General features: G+C 39.7%; 1 protein-coding gene across 7 annotated transcripts in view; it reads right to left on the bottom strand.

Annotated features, from left to right (window-relative positions):
- PIGW (phosphatidylinositol glycan anchor biosynthesis class W) overlaps positions 1 to 22,160 on the bottom strand; it is a 60,156-nt gene that overhangs the window by 22,608 nt on the left and 15,388 nt on the right. For 5 of the 7 annotated variants that reach the window (XM_085649449.1, XM_085649451.1, XM_085649448.1 and 2 more), the window contains one exon: positions 3,872 to 8,271. The exons of 1 other annotated variant lie outside the window; for it this stretch is intronic. In XM_085649449.1, the coding sequence (XP_085505575.1) occupies positions 6,738 to 8,261 (1,524 nt within the window). In that variant the 5' untranslated portion in view covers positions 8,262 to 8,271 and the 3' untranslated portion in view covers positions 3,872 to 6,737. Of the gene's footprint in view, positions 1 to 3,871; positions 8,272 to 15,673; positions 15,944 to 22,160 lie in introns of those variants that run through there. One more of the 7 variants, XM_085649446.1, reaches the window with a different exon arrangement.

Here is a 22,160-nt window from a genome sequence, read left to right as displayed (position 1 = left end):
ACCCACTTGAGCCACAAATTGATCCCGAGGATTCGACGGGAGAGACCCGATAGATGACAGTTAAGCGGGATAGTAAAACCGCATGGGAGATAGTGCCAAAAGCTGCACTGAGATCTAAGAGTACCAGAGCCTGGGATTTGCCAATGTCAGTCGAGCTGCAAAGGGAATCAGTGACTCTTAGAAGAGTGGTTTCATTGCTGTGAGCTGGTCTGAATTTTTTGGGGAAGAATATAGTATTTGATATTGTTCAAGAAATTTGGTTAGGATGTTATGTACATGGTTCAACAAACTTAGATAAGAACGGCAGGAGTGAGATAGGACGATAGTTTTCTGGCTGAGTAGCATCTAGCGAAGGTTTGTTTTAAACATTTGTTTTTAAGAAGAGGGATAACCTTGGTGTGTTTCAAAATTAGTCAGATTTGAATGGGTCGTCCGGATATCCAGATTTTACTTGGCGTATTAATGTTTGCGTCAAGAAGGGCCAATTTTTCCATTGTTGCCCATTGTATGTGGGTAGGGTTTGCATCGAGGGCGGGAGGAGAGACTGCTTCCCCTTCCTGGTTAAAATGTAGTTGGATATTGTTGACCCTATTAACCGAGGTGGATACAGGTTTGGTCAGGCTGTTCACAACAGAAAAGATTTCCTCAGAAGGGTTACAGCTGTTTAACATTTTGTCTGCAAAATAGTCAGTGCAAACTCTTTTAATCAATTCAATATTTATTAAAAGATTTGGAACTCCAATGAGGTCCACATAAAAGTACATACAAATTATTACATAAATATAATAAAACATAAGGAAAACTAATTTCTCGGACCATTATAAAATATCGGAAGCCTACATAGCAGGTCTAGATTTACCCTTACATAACATTAGTAGATATTGTTATTTACCCGAATAGGCGAGATAACTAAGGTTTTCAAGAATACCACCATTTGGCTCATAGGCAAAAAAACAGAGGCCCGAAGGACCTCTACCAAAGCAAGTGGCGTATGTTTGGGACTGAACTAAACAATAGCAGCTTCATGTAAGTATAGGATAATATGCATTACATCAGTGCTTGATAACATTTTTCAAACATTTAGGCAGCAATACATAACCGCTACGACAGAAAATAGATTTTGGGATTAGCAGCAAGAGAATTGAAGTACAAAAGCATATCCCTGATTATGCAAAGAGCAATAAGTAGCAGCCAGTTCACGTGCAAAGTATAATCCAAAACTCAGCTTTGGCAGAAAGTTCAGTTTAAAATTAGCAGCAAGAGAAAATGAGTAACAGAGCATATCCTAACCTGTGCAGAAATCAATTCAGTAGCAGCCAGTTCATGTGCAAAATACAATCCAAAATCAGCTTCAATTGAGTTTTGAAATTAGCAACAAAAAAAGTGGGAGACGAGCACAACATATCCCAATTGTGCAAAGGGAATAAATAGCAGCCAATAAATGTTCAAAATACAATCTGAAAAAGGAGAAGATATTAATACTCCATAAAAGGGTGACAGACACGGGGGTTAACAGCCCATTTAAAAGAATATATAAAAGATTTAAAATATATACATAAACTCCTTAAAGAAATTGAATAGTTTTACACAGACTGCTTCGTTCTTCGGGCAAAAGAGAAAGTCACAGGCTGAAGCTACATTTTTAACACAATTTTGTAAAAACATCGGCCGAAGCCAGCGACGAGGACTCAAAACCAATGCTGGACAGACAAATAAGACATGATCCAGGGTCTGAATGTTCAGCTTGCAGAAATTACAAATTTTTCCCTTTTTTCAAATTCTGGGACCAGTTTGCTGTTAAGTCGTTTAAAGGTAGAAGGTTCATACGACATAATGTGAGCAATCGTCGAGTTCCATGTTCTAAATTCCAGAATAGATATTTCTGAGAAATTCTCGGTGAGTTTGTCCTGGCTATTATTTTTAAACTCTCTTTAGAATTACAAAATGTAATATCTCTATTATAGCTAATCTTGCCACTTAAGGTTTTTAAAAAGGATTTAAGTTCTAATGGCGGGAGGTTAATCACTGATTCTACTTGTACACAAAAAAAGTTTTAGTGCAAATGAGAAATCACGATAGAAGGAGTAATTCCCTGCCATACTGCCGAAGATTTCTTGACACATGAAGCCTCTTAATGAAACAGGCTTGCTATTTTTTAACTGATATCCCCAACGTAAAACCCTGGATAAACCTTGGATATAGGAGCTTATCAAACCAAATTCCAATCTAATAGCAGCTGATGGAACTAACGTGTTAAAATTGCATAGTTTACCTAAAATCTGACAATCTTATCTCATCTATAAAACTCCAGTCCTTAACAGGGATTGATTCAATAGCATAGAGCAGGGTTGGAGGGATTTTTGCTTTGAAAACCATCAGTAGATGTAAAAAATGCCTTCTGCCCATAGCACTATAGAAAATACGCAAACCATTAGCGTGGGATGCAGCTTTACAGGAACTATGTTCAATATGAAGTTTGTTCTTCGTACTGTCCGCTATTAGTTTCCCTAAATAAAGGTATGAGTCTACCACCTCCAGCTTTTCAGGACCAATTTGCCGCTTAAAATTACTTGATTTTCTACTTTTGTTACATTTCATGATTAAGATTTAACTTTGATACGTTTATCTTCAAGAAATGGGCCACCGTGTAATTCTGTAGTGATATCAGCTTTCTATTCAGCCCAGTGGGGGTTAAGTCCATCACTACTAAATCATCTGCATATAGGAGACATGCAAAAGGGCGGCTACTTATCTTTGGCGCATCTCCCTCTGACTGAGAGAAGTAATCAGGTAAATCTGCTATAAATAAGGAAAATAGCAGCGGTGCTAATAAGCAATCTTGTTTCAAGCCATTTTCTGTAGGGATTACATCTGATAAACCTTGATTTCCTCCCATTAAACTCTGGCACCAAGTTTGAGAATGTAATGCGATAATTAAGGATAGCAGGGGAGAAGGCAGTCCCATTTTTTTGCAATTTTCTTCATAGTAATGGTCGATCTACCATATCAAAGGCCGTTAAAAAATCTATGAAAGCCATATGCACGTTTGACCTACGAGAAATCGTGTATTTCTCCTCAATTAGTTTCAACATGGAGCTATTATCTGCGGTGGAATGATTTTTTCTAAAACCTGCTTTTTCTATAGGGACGACCTTCTACATCACCCATTCTGTGAGGTGATTGAGAATACTACATGCAAATATTCTCCCCTCCCCGTCTAATAAGGCTATTTGTAATTACCATGATATGTTCTAGGGCCCTTTTTGTACAGAGAGATTAAAATACTTCAGGACCAAGTTGGTGGAGTCTTCCCCTGAGAGTATCAAAAGTTAAACGGTGGAGCTAGATAAGTAGCCCACAGAAGTGGCTCCTTTTTAATTACCGTCATGGGAATTTCATCAGGGACCCATTGCTCCTGAGGATCTCATTTTTTTAATAGATCCAGCCACATCACTAATTGAGTGTACATAGTTGAATACCGGGGTTTTAAACTGATCGGGTGCCGCGGTGACAAAACTGGTGGAATTAAAATTTGCAGAGTAGAGTTCTACCAAATGAAGTTTCCATTCCTCTTCTTTAATGGGGATGGGTAGGGATTTCACTCTTGTGCCACTGCAGTCAGCGATTATTTCCCAATACATTTTAGAGTTATTATTTGAGGCACACATTGATCATTTTATAACCAATTTCTAAATTTGGATATTTGCTTGGGGTTTGAAATTGAGACCCATTTATGCTCAATAATCTTCTTATAGCTTTTCTCAACAACACATTTTCTTTTGTAGAATGATTCAAAAAGGTTCAGCAAAACATACCTTGCAACATTCGTCTAATATTCTGAACATTATATACAAAAACAAACATTACAGAGTTTGATATTCAAAAGTAATTTATTTTAAGATTGTGTTTTTATATTTGTTCTTCATTTACGAGTTTGTTGGGTTTTATTACTCAGATTACCACAAATAAACAAATTAAATATTATTTTTGGTACATTAACAGCTTTCTCAGAATGCCAGGCTTTGGCTATATTTGTTTGCTATATTCTGCAAATGTGGACAAGCCGAAACCGTGAATGATAAAATCTCTTTTTTTACAACAGCAACATAGGCAAAATAAAAACAACTGAAAATAATTACAAATTAAGTGATAGCATACTGAATGTCTAATAAAGATAAAATAAATGGAATTTAAAACGGAATTTGGAACACAAGAAACCTATGTTGATTAAATATATGTTACAGCTTTTTCTAAAAAAAAAACCCAAATATATATAAATAATATATTCTACACACGGTTTGATGTGAAAATGACCCTGTCCGTTAAAACAAGTAGCAAAAAGCACAAATTAGAAACAACAAAGTAATACATGCCAGATAGGTCATGGCAAGGACCCTTAATCAAAAACAGCGACCTATCCCAATTTCTAGCTCGAAAATTCTAGCTAGAAAACCACTGTAAAACAGCCACATTTCCAGAGTGACTGTAACTGGTTTAGGCTGTGACAACGTTTTGCTTGATATGTTCCAGCATGTTATCTGGCAGTGCAACACTATATCAGCACCCGGGCAAAAGAGCATCTATACAGGTCAGTCTTTAAGATAACTGTAAAGTAGTTACATAATATGGCAGCATAACTTCCATCCCATAAAGATATGATGCATAACTCTAGACTGAGTTTTTTCACTTGTGCTAATAAAGTAGAAAATGTTTTTTCTAGATAAATGCTGGTGATATTCTATAAGGACGTGGGCAGCTGCTTTGTCCACCAGTGCTTTCACTATTTTATCCTTGTTTTGAAACGTTTCTCACCCTCAGCTCACTTCCTGATGAGTCCTGTTTGAAAGTAAATGTAATAGTTTGGGCGGGCGGACCGCACCGCTGCACCCTAACAGAGGTGCCTATTAGCCCCCAAGGTGAATTTGGAAGCTTAAAACATAGGGTACCCCTTTTCCATGAGTGTTTGCAAACATGGAACTATTGTGGACAAAATTGGATTGAGATGATCCGGAATACACTTTTGTGTTAAAAAGGTTGCTAATAGAGATGACAAATGCCACCTGGTAGAAAACAATAGGATCAGTCAATCACACACTTCATACTCCTTCTTCTCCAGTGAGCTGTCTGGATGGAATACACGCAAGCTCCCACCAAAGCAGCCACTTGAGTGATACTCCTTTGTTGCTACTAAGCCACAGCCACGCCCAGTGCATGCTGAAAGTAGGGCATGCCTGCAAAACAACCTGCGACCACACTCTAGACTGAGGAAAGCTCTCAAAGAAGCTAGGGGCAGGTGAACTGAAGCAGGAGAATTGGTTCTGCCTGTACACTTGTACTCCGGCATCAGCGACTTGTTTAGATACTTACGTGGGAACCCCCCCTAACCCCTTTTACACCATCTCATGCATGCATCCACCCACCTCAGTCTAGCATGATCAGTGGCTGATCATCAGCCTCTGACGTGGGTGCCAATGAGCGCCCCACAAGCCACGCTTTAGGGTGACCCTAACCTCCTTGGCTTTACATTGGTGCCCGATGGACACCTGTGCTTTCAATATCCACAGCTTGTGGATTAGACTACGACGTCCTTGTTCACGGTCGGTCTATTTAGCCACTTGATTACAGTCAGAGCGTAAACCAACCCCCTCCAGCAGGAAATGTGATTCCTCCAGTGACTGGACCCAATGACCCTGTGTTTCTATTATTTCAATGGTCAGACGTGCCAAGGTTTAAAGACCCCTGTGGTCACCACAGTGACAGTGTATTTAAAGGTGAACAGCAGATCACAATATGTTATCATAAAAAGTTAATGCTGACTGGTAGGAACTGACGTAGAGTGATTTCTTAACATAGCTTTGAGATTTTGATTTGCACTTTAGATTGTTTCATAACTTGTTTAACTGTTATTGGCTGAATAATCGGATTTTTGTATTTATATTTGTTTTACTGTTTCAGTAATAACTCCTACAAGTTGTACCTTCAATCTTTGCTATGAATACAATAATTGTGTTATGATGAGTGTAGTCTAAACCAGTTCACCTCACCTCCAGTTGAGCTAGGCCTTGACTGCTCGTATAAGCCACTTTACATAGACAAGGAGGACCTGCGCTTAGCAGATGATCTTGTATGTTGGTTAGTCAGCAGGGAACGTTCACAATCTCGCCTTTGATAGTAACATGTGGTTAGCACAACTTTACAGGCCTAAACAAAAACAAAAAAAAAAAAAAAAAAAACAGAGGTGGCCAAATCTATTTTATTCAGTATAACCAGTGTTTAAACTTTAAAAATACTAACATTAGAGGAAATACCTGCTCTGCTACATATCTTGCATGTACATAATCAAGACCTACACCCTAACAGCTAGATCGTTCCTGCTTTCCATATGTGGAGAAACAACCAGTAGCATAAGTGAAACTGACAAACATCACCTACACCTGTGATGGCACAGGCCGAACAAAAGGCATGATTATGAGTGTTTTGTTTAAATGTAATTCATTTTATTTTTTCAAACTAACCTTGGTTTTTAAAAGAAAGTTTTGTGTTTTCCTCACCTTTCTAGTAAAAAGAATAGTGTTTCAGAAGCACCGCTTCATTATTCAACCTAAATTAAATTCAGTTAAGATCTGCTTCAAAAAGATGCCACCCGTAAACAGAACTGACATCTAAAAGTTAAAAAACTGATACTTTGATGAATTGTATATCTACTGTAGTTAATGCAGACCCACACTTTTATGGAATTACCAAAACTTGAAAGTTATACTTTTCACATGTAATATATACATTACCAGACAATTGCAAAACATGTACAGTAAAAGGACACTTAATGAAAATGAACTGCTGCTGTGAATGGTGTCAATCAACATGTTTACTAGACCAGTCATCACATTGGCTAGCAAGAAAAAAAGCAACTGGTTTCTATTTATGGCATTGAGAAGACAGAGATCTGGTTGGTTTAGATCTTTTGTGGAGGAAGAAAAATCGGACTCATCAGTTTTCTTATTTTTGACCAAAGTATTTGAGAAATTCCAAGAACAAGGTACTTTACTTCCATTTACCAAGTGTTTTGCAAATACTAAAACTAGATCTGCAAGCAATATGGTAGCGAGGAAGGCCAAACACTGTGCAACCACCCAGATAATAAAAGGAAGATTAGCCATTCGCCTGGAGGTCGCCTCTATGTACACTTGCAGAATATGAAAAATTATGAAAAGAGTGAAACTAGTTACAAGAAGAGACCAAATTGCTTTCACCCAATCTCTAATCATGATTCTCGTCTTTAATACATATAGGCCCACTTGCACACCAGCCATGTATATTGCCAGATATCCAAACACAGAAAAAATCCCTTCTCTATTAGCATTCAAAAATCCTTCCCTAGTGCCTGTGCCATCACTTCCATTCATTATGAAAATTTTTAGAGTTGTTGTTTCAAGAGTTAGTTGATAAACTACTGCAACAAAAACAGCCCCAATCCAGGATATGTACACTGGAAATATTGTCAACACGACAGAAGCTCCAATTCTCACAACTGCCAAGGTGAAGAAGAAGTTCCAGTGGACGCCATACTCCGACACATGTTCATGATAATCCACTGCTTTCACGCTGATGAAACGACATACCCCAAGGAATGCAAGTGGCCAGACAGATATTATCTGCTTAATTAAAGCACTCCCTTTCTTCTGTAGCACACCACAATGTCGTCGTACTTCTGGTGAAACAAGGGCATTTGCAAATATGTAACCACCAACTCCAAAGTCCATGACGCCAGTCCCATAGATCTCCGTTTTGGCATACCTCCTTGGAAACAGTGGAAAATCCACAGCCAGAATGGAGACAGCAGTCAGTATGTTAATAGAGACCCGCAAAACAGTCACTGATGGGACACTATTCGATTTTAATTTTGCTTTGAGAAGAACTTTGATGATTTCTTGAAAGTTCAGCTGAACATAATTATTCCTTTGTGTGTATAATATACAGAGTGTAAATGCACATAGTGCTGAAAAGCAGAGAGGCACAAAAAGAAGGAGATCACTTAGAAGAGTGCAGGATAGAACGATCGGGACCATGAGCAGAAGGAAATCTAGTAAGAGACGTCCTTGCCATGAACACTTAAGTTCTCCACAATGTAGATGATAGAGGATCAGCAAGAGCCCTCTGCCAACCACACAAAAGGGAGGCACACTTAAGCCCAATGAGATTTCTGTTAGACTTGTTCCATTTAAATTACTCACAAAGGCTTCCTTCAGCACCTTCTCAGACATTCTTCTCGCCCTACAAAGTAAAATTTGAATTTAAATTAAATTTGATATCTTATTGAAGCACAGGCTAAAACATGAGGCTAATCTATGTAAACCATACATTATCGAAAGCAATATTCATAAACATCTGTGTTTGATATGGCAATATGCTAGTGAACCAGAAAAATATTCAAGCCACTATGTAAAATGTTTACAGAGTTTATTTAGGAAGTTTGAACGGAGAAATGGATAGTTAGAGTAATAGGTCAGTCACCGACGGCCAGAACCTATTCATAAATTGAATGCACCTTTTGAATTGACTACTTTCTGGTACCATGCACAAGCGGACATGTGCTAGAAACACACCACCAGCTACTTGGATCAACTGTCTAGATTTTTAAAGTCGATAGATTTAGAGTAGAACGTTGCTAATTGTTGACTGAAATGTATGCCCACATTTCAATTAACTTGACTCTAAATGGGGGTTATAGAAACTATTAATGTTTTAGGAACAAATTTACAGTGAAATGCTATGCCTTAGACCAACTTTTTTTATGACTCATTATTTCCTACATAAACCAATAGAAGCAGTTATATAAATCCACCTCATGCATCTCAATCTTTTACCATGTGTCAACAACACAACCTTGTTACAATTTAGTCAGTTAGATCATATATTGGGAATTACATTGTGAAAATGGTTCCACCATGGGCCTCAGATCCCAGGGGTCTTGTAATTGGAACAAACAATGTCTTTCTTGGCCACTATCATACCCATAGTTACCAGGGACTAGGGTCCTTGAGCTCCATCCCAACCTTCCATCATTACAAGGATCACTCGGACCAACATTGTTATACATTAATGGACATATTTATTATGTTGCCTCTAAATATTGCAGAAAATTACTTCATAAAACACAATTTCTTTTATTATTGTAACATTTCCACAGAAATATTACTCACTACCAAATTACACGCCACAATAAAATATATTTGACATTTACAAGGTAATAAGGGAACTAAAGAAAATAAACTTTTTATAACACATGTTAAAAGAATTCTAATAAAAACAGCACAAATAGAATTAAAGATTAGGTAGGTGTATTAAACCTAACAAAAATAGGTCTGAAATATCGGTTTTGATATGTTGTTAATCCAGAACAAAAGAATGGTACATGATCTAAATCTTGACTATCAGCTCTATAGAACTGACAACCTGCGTGCCTTTCCCCTAACCACCCAGATAATTTCATCAGAAGATATCCAAACCTCATCTTTATATATGATCCTCTAGCCTCAAAGCTAAGATTAGATCTTAAATAAAATTGCATTTCATTCATATTTACAAAAGTACAGTTTAAATCATTTAAAAAAGCTTTTATTTAGGAACATTTTTCAACCATAACCTAATTGATATCAGATTTATTTGATTTAAAAGATCGTTTAGTGATATTCAAAGATTTTAAACAAAAGGACACTAGTTTAGTGAGCAAGGATTTTCCCTCAGTATCATTAAATAGTTCAGCCCATATCAGCCTTTTTCAAAGTCAATTCTGGGGCTTTAGAAAGATAGTAAACATAATGAATCACTTGAGTAAAGGCTCAAAAATGTATTGCCATTAGACCCATTTTTAATCTTAAAATTTCCATGAGAGTTGAATGTTGAATGACATAATATACCTTCTACAACTGTGATTCTACTTCATGTTTTATTTTTTTTCTTTCAAAAGATTTCTATTGGTATTTTAATAATAAAAAAAAATACAAGAGGAAAAAAGGAGGGAGAACAAAGGGTTAAATAAAGTAATGGACAATCAATTGTGTGATGTGTACTACAACGTAACACTTATGGTTGCTATAAACAGGATTTGTAGAATGCGATTGGCTGTAGGCCATACCCAGAGAGTGTGCTTTAAGATTGGAGCCTTGATGTATGGGGAGGTGTGAGTCTTGAGAAATGCACACACAAATATATGCAAAATGTTCACATCTTGCAAGTGTGTCTGGTATCATAACAAAGGTAAAACGTTAGGGGATAGGAGGGGGGGGAAGAGGTGGAGTCATGTGATTCAGTATGAGAGGTGGCAAAAACCTAAGTAGTGCTGATGAGGGTAGAACCTGTGGCGAGGGGGAGATTTGGAGGATTTCTCATTAGGGTGGTTGGCTGTGAATAAAGTGAGCAAGCGTATCCAAAATACGTTGGGAGGTTACCGGGCAACCTTTGTTACTAGATTCTGTTATGCGTGTGCTTCTTAGATAGGTAACCCAGGCCCACCAATTATGGTAAGTTACATTGTTACTAGATTTCCAATCAATCAGCATTACTTTGATGACAATGGGGAGTAAAAGGTCAATGAGGAAGAGACCCGTGGCAGGGAGATCAATTGGAGGTCTGCCAGATGAGGTCCTAGTACGATTATTGGAAGGGATAGCGAAATAGTCATTCTAAACATTTTTTTGTAGCAGCAGAGAGACATTGTGCCAGTAGGTTTGAAGGTTAGGTCAAGAGAAGAACATATGTTCTTAGCCACCGAGGGACGAGTCGCATGCCCAGTATGTATTGGCACCCATCAGTTTTAATTGAAACAATTTTGCAGGGGTTGAGTACATAAAGTGCGGAGCAAAGAATTTCGTCTGGGTTAGGGAGGGAATCAGTTTGTGTTGAAGTAAGTGTGATCTCGCTTTAGCCCAGGTGTCCTCGTCCTTGGGAGCGAGATTTTGGAAGAAAAGTAAGGAGTCCACTTTTGTGCCAAAGGTGGGTGGTGTGGAGTTTTAGAAGTGGTAAGTATTTTATAAAGTTTTGAAGAAGCATGACCACCCGATCTGGTCAACAGGAGTTTCTATAGAAAGGGTGAACTAAGAAGGGAACCAAACCTAGATATCCTGGCCTCAATTTGAATTAAATCATAGAAATCCATGTTGGAGAGATTATGTTTATGTTGTAGGGAGGTAAATGAGATTGGATCAGTATTATCATAGAGGTTTGATGTTGAGAGAGCTAGGAATGTGTTGTTTCTTATTATGCCATAGTGACATCCGAGTTGATTTACGAATATTGGTTGCCAGAGCGAATGCCAGGTCGGCATCTATGGAAAATATGACTGATACAGTATCTTTAAAGATTGTCCGGGATTGTGTGTTGTGACATAGTGGACAGGAGTGGAAATAGGTGGCAGATGGAAGATTCTATGTCAAGACATATTGTTTTTTTTAACAGATTATTTTTAACAGATTAGTTTCAAACCACTGAGAATCTTGGGAAACCAGGAAGGCCGTTTGTGAGAGTTCCAATTGGGGAAGTAGCCGCCACCGACTTTCGTGGACATCCTCAGTTTTTTAAGGCTAATTCTGGGTTTTTTATTCACCCAATGGAAGAGCAAAAAAACGTTATCAACTTTAAGGAAGAAATCTGGGGAAAGTGGGGAAGGTAACATGCTCAATAAGAAGTTAACCAAGTGTGAAACTAACATTTTGATGGTTTCAAATCTACCCCACCAAGATATAGGCTTCAGTGACCATGTTGACAGTAGTCTTTTATTTTATGTAGCGTTTTATTTTCATCAGTGGAAACTGATTCAGTGTGGTCTTTAAAAAACCATATCCACATGTATTTGATAGTGGATTTTCATTGGAAATTGGAAGAGCCACCCATTGAAGTATGGCGGTGGATAGTCAGTTGGAGGATTTCAATCTCATTATGAAATTTTACTATTGAAGTATTTGGTTGTACTTTGTTAGCATAATATGCTATGGCAGGGAATTTGTGAAAACAAGGAAGGCTTGGGTCCTGTACTCCCCAGACTGGACCACCCAAATATTGAAATAAACAGAAAAGGTGTCAAGGGATGTTTATTTTAAATATTCGAGATAAACCTGAGACCCCTAATTCTGAGGTTTTTGAGCATTTATTCTGCTTAGTTTTGATAATTCAAAAAGACATTCATAAATCAATTGGACAGGTCTTGTAAAAGGAAACACCACATTAGTAAATCACACAATTGCAACACATTTGTATGCGTGATTTAGAACCATTTCTTTTGTGAGACAATATATACAACACATACATAATACCAAACGTTATTTGTGACTAAAATATATACAAAAAGCCAATGATCACAAGACATACATCGATAAATTATGTGTGCCAGCCTAAAATTAAACCAATCCTGCATTTGCACTGAAAACACAAGGCGGACAATTGCTCATTCAAAGACACATGTCTACTTGTCCTGCCTATGGGAGGGTGGGGATGCATATCCTACTTGAGGGTGTTGACAACCTAGAACAAGGGGAAATTTATTTCTATTCAGTCCCCTTGTGGCACACCCTGTTCTACCGCCCCCCAAAATCTACAACCAACGCGTTTCGAATCCCCAACAATTCCGGGATTCTCTTCAGGACTCGGACTTGGTTTGGGTTCTCAGTTGTGCTGCAGACAGATGTCCAATATCTATTCTTCAATTCATAGTGTTAATCGAGGCTTAAATTTTCTGGGTGCGTGGAAACTCTTGATAATGATTTAAAAACGGTCCAGGATCTTGAGACTCATGAAATGTAGTTAGAGCTCCTGGGCGCATCGCCGTGAATTTCTTCTACAATAATCCTAACTGTTTCCTTTCACTTCAGCCATGCGAAGGCAGTTAGAAAACCATCTAGCTCCTCTCATTCAAACCGGCAGCCTTGGTCTTTGAATGAGAAATTGTCCGCCTTGTGTTTTCAGTGCAAATGCAGGACTGGTTTAATTTCAGGCTGGCACACATAATTTATTGATGTTTGTCTTGTGATCATTAGTTTGTTGTATATATTTTTGTCACAAATAACGTTTGGTATTATGTATGTGTTGTATATATTGTCTCACAATAGAAATGGTTCTAAATCACGCATGCAAATGTGTTGCAATTGTGTGAGTGACTAATGTGCTGTTTCCTTTTAAAAGACATGTCCAATTGATTTATGAATGTCTTTTTGAATTATCAAGACTAAGCAGAATAAATGCTCAAACACCTCAGAATTAGTGGTCTCAGGTGTATCGCGAATATTTAAAATAAACCTCCCTTAACACCTTTCTGTGATTTCAATGGCAGGGAATTTAGCAGTGTAAACTTTCACTATAGAGGGAAAATCTCCTTTTACTTTTGCTAATGCATTTAATTGCCTTTGTAGTCCAAACCGCCGGCGTGCATCAAAGTAGAGATTTATCATCTCCTAATTTTGAGAAACAGGAATGGGACAATTGTATATGCTCTAGTAGATCGAATAGGTACAATGAAAAAAGTAAAGGGGCTAATACACAACCTGGTTTTAATCCATCCATTGTTTAAGAGGGCTGATCGCAGGGAGCAGGGCTTATAAAATCATTTCACAGGCACTTTAGCTCATAATCCACACTAAATAAGAGACTTGTAAAAGAACAAATACAACAAACAAACTGCCCAAAAACCATTACTCTCCATAATTTGGGTGTTGTGAGCCCCTCATACTCCTGGGCTCCAATTCAACTGCACCTTCTGTACTAATGATTACTCGGGTTCTGCGTAGTGTGCTTTCTCCTCTGCCTCTTTCAATCCCTCCCCACCATGTCTGATCATCACTCCAACCTTGAAAGACTCTCTGTCCCTATCCCAAGTATTTTCAGTCTCTTTTCAGCCCGGGTTCCCTCAGTCCCAATGCTACAAAGGAAAGGGAGCCTCTATGCCTCTTTTGTAAAGTAAGACGGTCATAATTGTGATGCAGTGGGCCCTGCTCAGTTCTGGGCCCAGTGCCACTGCACCTGTGTCTCTAAAGAGAAAGCGTCCTTTCAATGGACTTATAAAAGTCTTTGCGCTAGGTACAGTCTGCTGACCAATTACAAAAATATAATTATTTGAAAGCACTTGTTTGATCTTAAAAAGTAAATCATTTTGTGCAGCCTATTTTATACTCTGGACCATTGAAATTATGCCATTCTGTGGCTGCAGCATTTTCTGCATAATTATTGGTTTTCTGCATTTGTCACATAATCTGTCATCTGCGGCATAATTGGCAGATTTTCACAAAAAGAAATAGTTTCTAGCTTGAACGGATGAAAAGTTACAAAAAATGTGGCAACATGTCTGTGTGCAATGGAAAGGCCTATGCAAAGTGTTGATTATTCATCTTTCATTCCTTATTGCTGTATTTGGGTCTTAAACTGCTACTAATGAAGTGGATTCTTTGCTCAGGCAGAGTTACCATGTGTAAAAAACACACACAAAAATAATGAAGTAATACTATCAGAAAATGTGCCGCGTTGCACTGCATAATTTGCCTTTTCTGGCTGCTTAATTTAGTCAACCATGCCACATAATCTGGTACTCCCCTGCCACATAATTCCTGTGGCCCTGTTAATACTGTGTGTAATAAAGTTTTTAAATAATTACTTATATTCACAGTGCTTTCTGACATAGGCTGGGACCTCACTACAATATAAATACACGTCACTATTCCAAACCGCGCCAACCAGGTTTCAATTGTGCGACTCTTTGCTCTCGCAAACAGACATCTAGAATGACAGCATTAACAAGCCGATGATTTTTTACTGTAAGAGTGCCTCTCATTACTTTAGTTTACATTTATTTTGTATTAAGTATTTATGTATTCTTCCATAAGCAGGATGTCTAAAAGTGAAATAACAATAAATTACTTGTAGAATATTTTTTTCTTTCTAGCCACTTCTCTCAACCCAGTGCTCAGGATCACAGTCCCCACACTTTTTTATGCACTTGAAATGCTGCCTGTAAATGAACACAGTCTGTAAACGTGGCAAGTCGGGCTTCCGAGCCATCTTTATTTACAAGTACTTACTGAGCCATTGGCGCCCCACTGGAAACACAGCCATGTACCCCGAGGTGGGCGAGCTCCACAGTTTGAAGACCTTTGTTCTAATATAAGTTACAATTGAACAGTGCTGAGGCTCAGGGTGTAGAAAAAGGCAGAGATATTCTATTCTTTCCTGCAATTACATTTAGTGTGCAAAAAAAATAAACACGTTGCCACTCATCCCTACTTTTTGCTCTTGATTTTTTTTCTGAAAACAAACAGAGATCATAAAAATTAAATGCCAGTTGTGTGTTTGAAGAAAACAGGGGTAGATGGGACTACTCACGTTAAAAAAAAAGAAACGAAAAGAAGAGATGTTGGCAGGCCACAGAAAAAAAAAAGACATCCAAGTTTCGGCCTGTCCCTTCCCAGAGTCCTGGGCTGCACATCACCTTGCCGCCACTCTAACCCACACAAAAAGGAAACAGGCAGAGTGGCACTGGAGGTCTCACCTCTTCCATCTTGTAAAGTGTTCCAATCCCCGGCTTGTCCCCTCCTCCTCCTCCTCCTGGTGGCACAGTGCCTGCCCTTGTCCTGGTGGTACAATGCATTTCTTCTACTTATGATCTCCTCCAGTTTGTGCTGTGCCTAGAGCTCACCTTTTCTTAACAGTGAAGTAATCAACTCCCCTTGCATGTGCAATGTCTGCCCTTCTCCTTGTTGGACAGTGCTGCCCGCCTGGGTCTGTCTGTGCTTTGCTTTGGTCCTCGTGGCTCTTCAGAGATATCGTGTTCATGGCCTTGCGGTTCCCTTCTTCGCTGCTTGAAGGTACAATTGTTCCTCCTACTGTTGGACATGCAGAGAGAGCCCTTCTCCTAATTAGGGTCAAGAAGCCACGTCTACTGCTACTCCTGGTTGCACAGTGCTATCTACATTCAGAAAAAGCACAAACGTTTTCGACCGTGAGAACGTTTTCCCAGCCATGCCATTTGACCCACATGCCTAAGTCCCATGGTTATCCTTGCCCTCGCCCATCAAAAGAAAATATTTTTAGTCAATTAGGTTCAGAGAATGAACATTAGCAGAGTTAGGCTTTTTGCATTGCACAAAACAATTACTTGAATCCTTAACAGTCACATCCAATGTATGTGAATGCAGGACTATATTATAATATAAGGAATGCTTCCTGGCTAAACAGGTGATACAGCGAAGATTAGAAACGCTGCATATTCCCTACTAATCAATCTTTGGCGTTCTGGATAATCTGCAGCCCTGAGAAGTAGTTTTCCAGCAAACAGATGGACTTTGTAGAAGGAATTCAGAAGTGGTGGCTGCCCTGTCAACTAATGTTACCTGAAGATATTTACATTTATAGAGTTAGCAACGTCTATCAACTGTAATCTTGAGCTTGCGTTTAGTAAGTCAGACTCAGTATTCCATCCTTCTGAGGTAGATAAAGTGACTACCACAAACTGAGTAACAGTAAATGGCTTAGGTGCTATAAAGCTCTACTAGGTGACTATATACGTATATGGAGAGTAACGTATTCTATATTGAACCGTACACAAGTGAGTTTCTGTAGCACACATCCTGAACTTACTTCTTCAATAAGTTTCAGACTTGACACTCAATTGAAATGAGGTACAGTGACATAAACTGATTTTCATAAGATCAAGCAGTTCAGTTAGGTGGAAAGCTGAGATCTGAACCCATATTTCCTTGTTACACATTCAATTACACAGCTGACTGACTACCTCCGCCTCACTCACTTATATCACCAAACTGCAGTGATTTATGTTTAATTATTTAAAAATCTAAATTAGTACAGTAGGTTCAATAAAGGTGTGACATATTAATTCAATCTGAGATACCTAGAGAAGGCTCACTAACATGCATAAAGTTTCAGGTTTACAGTGGAATGGAGCTTGATCTTTCGGCGGCACACATATGACAGACAGTGTAATGCTGTTAAAGTGTATTAGATAAGAAGATGATTTACTGTATTTTTTTCTCTGGCATCAGCACAGATGGGAGAAGGGCCGACATCAACAATATGCTGTTGTATTCAAGTCTCAGCACTCCCCTATTCCCTTTCTACATTAACTTTAGACTTCAGAGTGCAGTTGAGTGATTGAGAGGAGTATGAGATGCCCAGCACTACACTAATTCTTTTTTTTTTTTTACTTGTTTATTTCGTCTGGTCAACATTGTACATCACACATACATTTTAGTTAATTTGCTCGCAAAGTACATATCATAGCATATTTATACAACAGTTACATCAGTAATTTCTTATTGTGGGTGCCTAAGGCTTGTAGTGAATACATCGTCGCATCACGAGACTACAATGAAACCCCCAGTATTACAGAGGTTACAGCCCATCATTTGTCATTTGGAGTACACAACGTTGCACATGGGAATAATCGTACATCCGTACTCCCCCCTCTTAACGTTAAAAAAAAAGGTCATCACAGACATCACACGTCCTTACTTTTCCATCAATTATCATATATTAATAGTCCCCCTGCATAGTCAAAATGTATTGCTTCAGTGGTTCCCAGAAATCGCGAGGCCTTGATGGCTGCGGTAGTTCTTCTGCGTAAACCTCCATGGTTTCCCTACAATAGGACATGTCCACAAGCCAGTCTTTGAACCTAGGGGGTCGTTTACTGCCCCATCTAATGGCCACTCGTCGTTTCGCTAACAGTAGCGCTACAGCTAGGAATTTTCGCAATTTTGCTGGCTTTAGTTTGTATATCCCCAGTAAACACACCAGGAGTGTTCGGCACTAGTTCAGCTAACATTGCAGTGATTGCTCCCATAATATCTTGCCAGTATTTGTGTATCTAAGGGCATGCCCACGCCAAGTGTAGAAAATCCGCATTCATGGCATCACACCTATGACATTTATCATGCGATCTAAGGCCGTATCTGTATATCTGGGTCGGGGTATAATAAAATGGATGTAGAAATTTAAAGTGTATTATTCGTAAATTACAATTGGATGTCATCAATTGTAGTTGCATGCAGCTATATTCCCAATCCTGTTCGTCAATGTTTTCTCCTATCAATGTTTCCCACCTAGTGTGTGATCTGCTACTTATCCCACTGTGTTCTGACTGTGATGCATTGTACAGGCGGGTAACTAATTTCTGGCGAGCTGGCGCTATCAGTAGGGCTTGTAATGCGTGCAGCGTTAGTGGCTCCTCCGGATAAGTGATATATAGTTCCCTGATCGCCGTGTGCAGTCGCAAGTGAGCAAACATCTTCATCGGTGTGTTAAGTATGCTTAATGACGGGTCACCCCTTTGGATGAATCTACCGTGTGGGAAGACATCCTTCATTTTGGAGATCTTCATGTCCCCCAGCAGCAATGTCATTTTTTTCTCTTGTGTTGCAGAAAATGTTGGATGGTTTGCAACAGGGAGTGACGGGGCATAAATAGGTAGTTTGTTTGCCCTGCGTGCTAGCATATGCCACGCACTTGAGGTGCAGTGTACAGGCTGGATCTTGTCCCGATTTGTATGGGATTTCGGGCCAGACACAAAGCAATCAATGGAGTTGGTTGTACACTGTCCGTTTCCACTGCTACGTGTGGAATTACGCATGAGGTTGCGTCCAGTAGTGCGCATGTTGCCCCTGTGTGCAATAGAAATATAGTTGCAAATCTGGTGCTCCGAAACCGCCCTTATGATACGGTTTCGTTAGTACGTTCCAACTTACTCTGGCCTGCTAACCTGCCCATGTTAGTCTCTGCATTGCCGATCGTAATTTTGAAAAAAATGCCTGCGTTGACCAAATAGGAATATTGATAAATAGATATAAAGACAATCATCTTTTGTAGTGCAATCCTGTCTGCTAATGATAGAGGCATCTGGATCCATCTAGCTATCTGTTCGTCAAGTTTAGTCATCGCCCTTCCATAATTTTCCCTTATGACTAAGTCTGCGTCCCTGTGTATCCATACGCCCAGGTATTTGACTGGGTCAGTTTGCCATTTCAGGGGGTAGTCTGCTGGGTTGTAGCTAGCGTGAGAGGTATGATCACTGATTTGTCCCAGTTTATTCGCAACCCGCATATTGTTCAAAGCGGATATATTCTCTGATTAGGCTATTTAAATATGTATTGGGGTGACGAGTGAATAGCACCATGTTGTCTGCATATAATGAAATGCTAAGGGGACGCAGGCCAAACTGTAAAGCAGCGTTCGGATGGCACTGACGGATTCTGCAGGCTAGGGGCTCCAGAATCAGCGTAAACAATATTGGCGATAGCAGGCAGCCCTGTCTCGCCCCTCTGCCTATACCAATAGGGTCAGATGTTTGCCCATTTATCCTAATTCTAGCCGTTGGGTCATGGTATAAGAGTTCTATCCATCTCATAAACCGTTCCGGGAAGCCCATCCTGCGTAATACTACAAACATGTACGTCCATTCCACCGAATCAAAAGCTTTTGCAGCGTCTAACAAAGCCGCCGCCAGTAGCTCCGGATCCAGATGATGGTACAGCGCGAAAATGGTGTGTATGTTTTGAGTAGTGGATCTGGTTGGCACAAATCCTGCTTGGTCAGGCAATACTAGCTTCTCCTGTAGAAGCTGTATCCTGGTAGCGATAACCTTTGCCAAGATTTTGACCGCTAGGTTTATTAACAACTAGGGGCGATATGAGTCGCATCTTGTCAAGTCCTTGTCTGGTTTTGGGAGCGCCACTAAAAGTGCTTCCCTCAATGAGGCTGGAAGTCTACCCTCTTCATACGCCTCTTCATACATTGCCGCTAAGTGTGGTATCAACAGGTCTTTGTTTGTTTTATAAAACTCCCCAGGGGGCCCGTCCAGACCAGGGGCCTTGTTGTTCGGTAGGGAGTCTATTGCGTCTGTAAATTCTTCTTTAGTAATGTGATGGTCTAAAATTTTCCGGTGAGTGTCCGTGAGCCATGCGAGAGCTGCATCCTGAAGGTAAAGGTTAATTTCTTCTGCTGTGGTGTTAGTTTGTCATAGAGTTGTGAGTATTAGCCCTTGAAACAGTTTAAAATGGACGTCGTGTCATACAACGTTTGGTCTTCGTCATCGCTGATCCGTGTTATGTATGACGTTGTGAGTGATGGTCTAATCTTACTGGGCAAAGCGCGTCCTGGCCTGCCGCCCTCTATGTAGTTCCGCGCTGTGTATCGTCTTGATTTGTATTTTATCTAGTCTGCACCGTATTTCTGGTAGTCATCCATCCGGACCCCGATTTTACCCAATAAAGTAGGGTTACGTGTCTGTGTATGTTCCGCGTCGAGTGTGCTAATGTCCCTTTCTATTATATTTAGTTGCTGCTGGATATCCTTCAAGATCCCAGCATGCTTGCTAATGCAGTGACCCCGGATTGTGACTTTGAAAGCCTCCCATAACGTCCCTGCACTTTCCACTGACCCAGAATTTAAATCAAAATAATCCCTTATTGCCTGTCGTAGATCGCTTTGGAACACCTGGTCTAAATGACACCCAGCTGATACTCTCCCTCACCAGAGACCCAGATACCGCCAGAACCAGCCTACACGAAGGGATGAAAGACGTCTCCGAGTGGATGAAGAACAGCCGCCTGAAACTGAACTCAGACAAGACTGAAGTCCTTATCCTGGGACCATCGCCCTCCGCCTGGGATGACTCCTGGTGGCCCCCCGCCCTGGGCACCACTCCCAAGCCGACAGACCACGCACGCAACCTGGGCTTCATCCTGGACTCCTCACTCTCGATGACCAGACAAGTCGGTTTTTTCGGTTCAAAATCTTTATTCGATTCATACAATGAATCATAAAAGCACAAAGTTAAAAAACATAATACACAATTAAGGTGATCCATCTGTAAAACAAAGATTACAATTCGAAAAATCCATCATACAGCATAAATACAAATCCGATGGCAAAGCACAGTTCTACAGCTAAATTATCCATAGCGTTTCCTAATCTGAAGTGAAACTCGTATAAAATTTAACATGGCACAGCAAGTATCAACAGAAGATAATGACAGCAAATAATCGTAGCCTTCTTTATAGGTGCATGGTTGCCGCCCCTTCAGGATAGGCTTAATAAATCTAATCCTTGGTTCTTGATATAAGGAGCAAAACAGGACAACATGTATAGTACTTTGGCTAACTCTGTCATTACAGGGACAAGGGGGTAGCCGCTCACACGAACCCCCTTGTTTAGGAAAGGCAAAAAGAAAATGAAGGATATTTAGCCTAAACCTCGTGAGGTAAAACCGCCATTGGACATTAGTTGTAAAAGTTAGATAAAATTGGTGCTGTAACGTAGGTACATAGCTAGTTGGGCCTCCCAGACAAGGTGAACCTAAAAATTTCCAGTAATTTGACTTAATTTGGGTTTTTATGTTTCCCTGGATATTTGCAGGATTTTCATAAACATAACCCAAGCCTATCTTGTTCAACATGTCACTGACGTATGACAACCAGGGGATCTTTTTTGCATTATCCAGGCTCATGCAGTCTGAGAGAATTTCTCTCGAGAGCTGCAGATCGTCAGATAACCATATTTTGCCCCATAATAATAGGGGCGACAGACGAATAATGTCAGTCACTTTGGTCATTCCCATTTCATTATGACAGAAGCTATTTGATGAACCCGATGGGATCAGTAATACCCGTTTTAGGAATTTATTTTCCATCACTTGTATCACTGAGGGGTTTTCGGTCCCCCATACTCCTGCCCCGTAGGTGGCCACAGATAAACATTTAGATATGTAAAGGGTTTTAAGGTGCGCAACAGGTTTTTGACCCAGCTTACCACAAAAACGAAAAAGACCTTCTATGGAGCGGGTAGCACTCTGGACTCGAGCCTTCATTAATGGGGCCCAACTTAATTTGCTATTGAAAAGATTTCCAAGGTAATTAAAATTTTCCACCTTTTCAATAGTAGAGTGATTCACCACAAATTTTCTTGGTTTTGTCCCTTTTGGACCACAGACCATTGCAAAAGATTTTCCAAAATTTACCTTCAGGTCAAGATCCAGCATGAAGGTGTTAAAGGCATCTAGGCACACCTGCAAACTGTTTCCAGTGAGGGTCATTAAAACAGTGTCGTCTGCATATGAGAGTATAGGAATACTCCTACCGTTTACCTTTGGAAAATCACAACAGTGGTCCAAC

This window comes from Triturus cristatus, chromosome 3_2, assembly GCF_964204655.1.
Source record: "Triturus cristatus chromosome 3_2, aTriCri1.1, whole genome shotgun sequence".
Lineage (NCBI taxonomy): Eukaryota > Metazoa > Chordata > Amphibia > Caudata > Salamandridae > Triturus > Triturus cristatus.
Note: the sequence above shows the minus strand (reverse complement) of the source record. Positions and strands in the feature narration are given on the sequence as shown.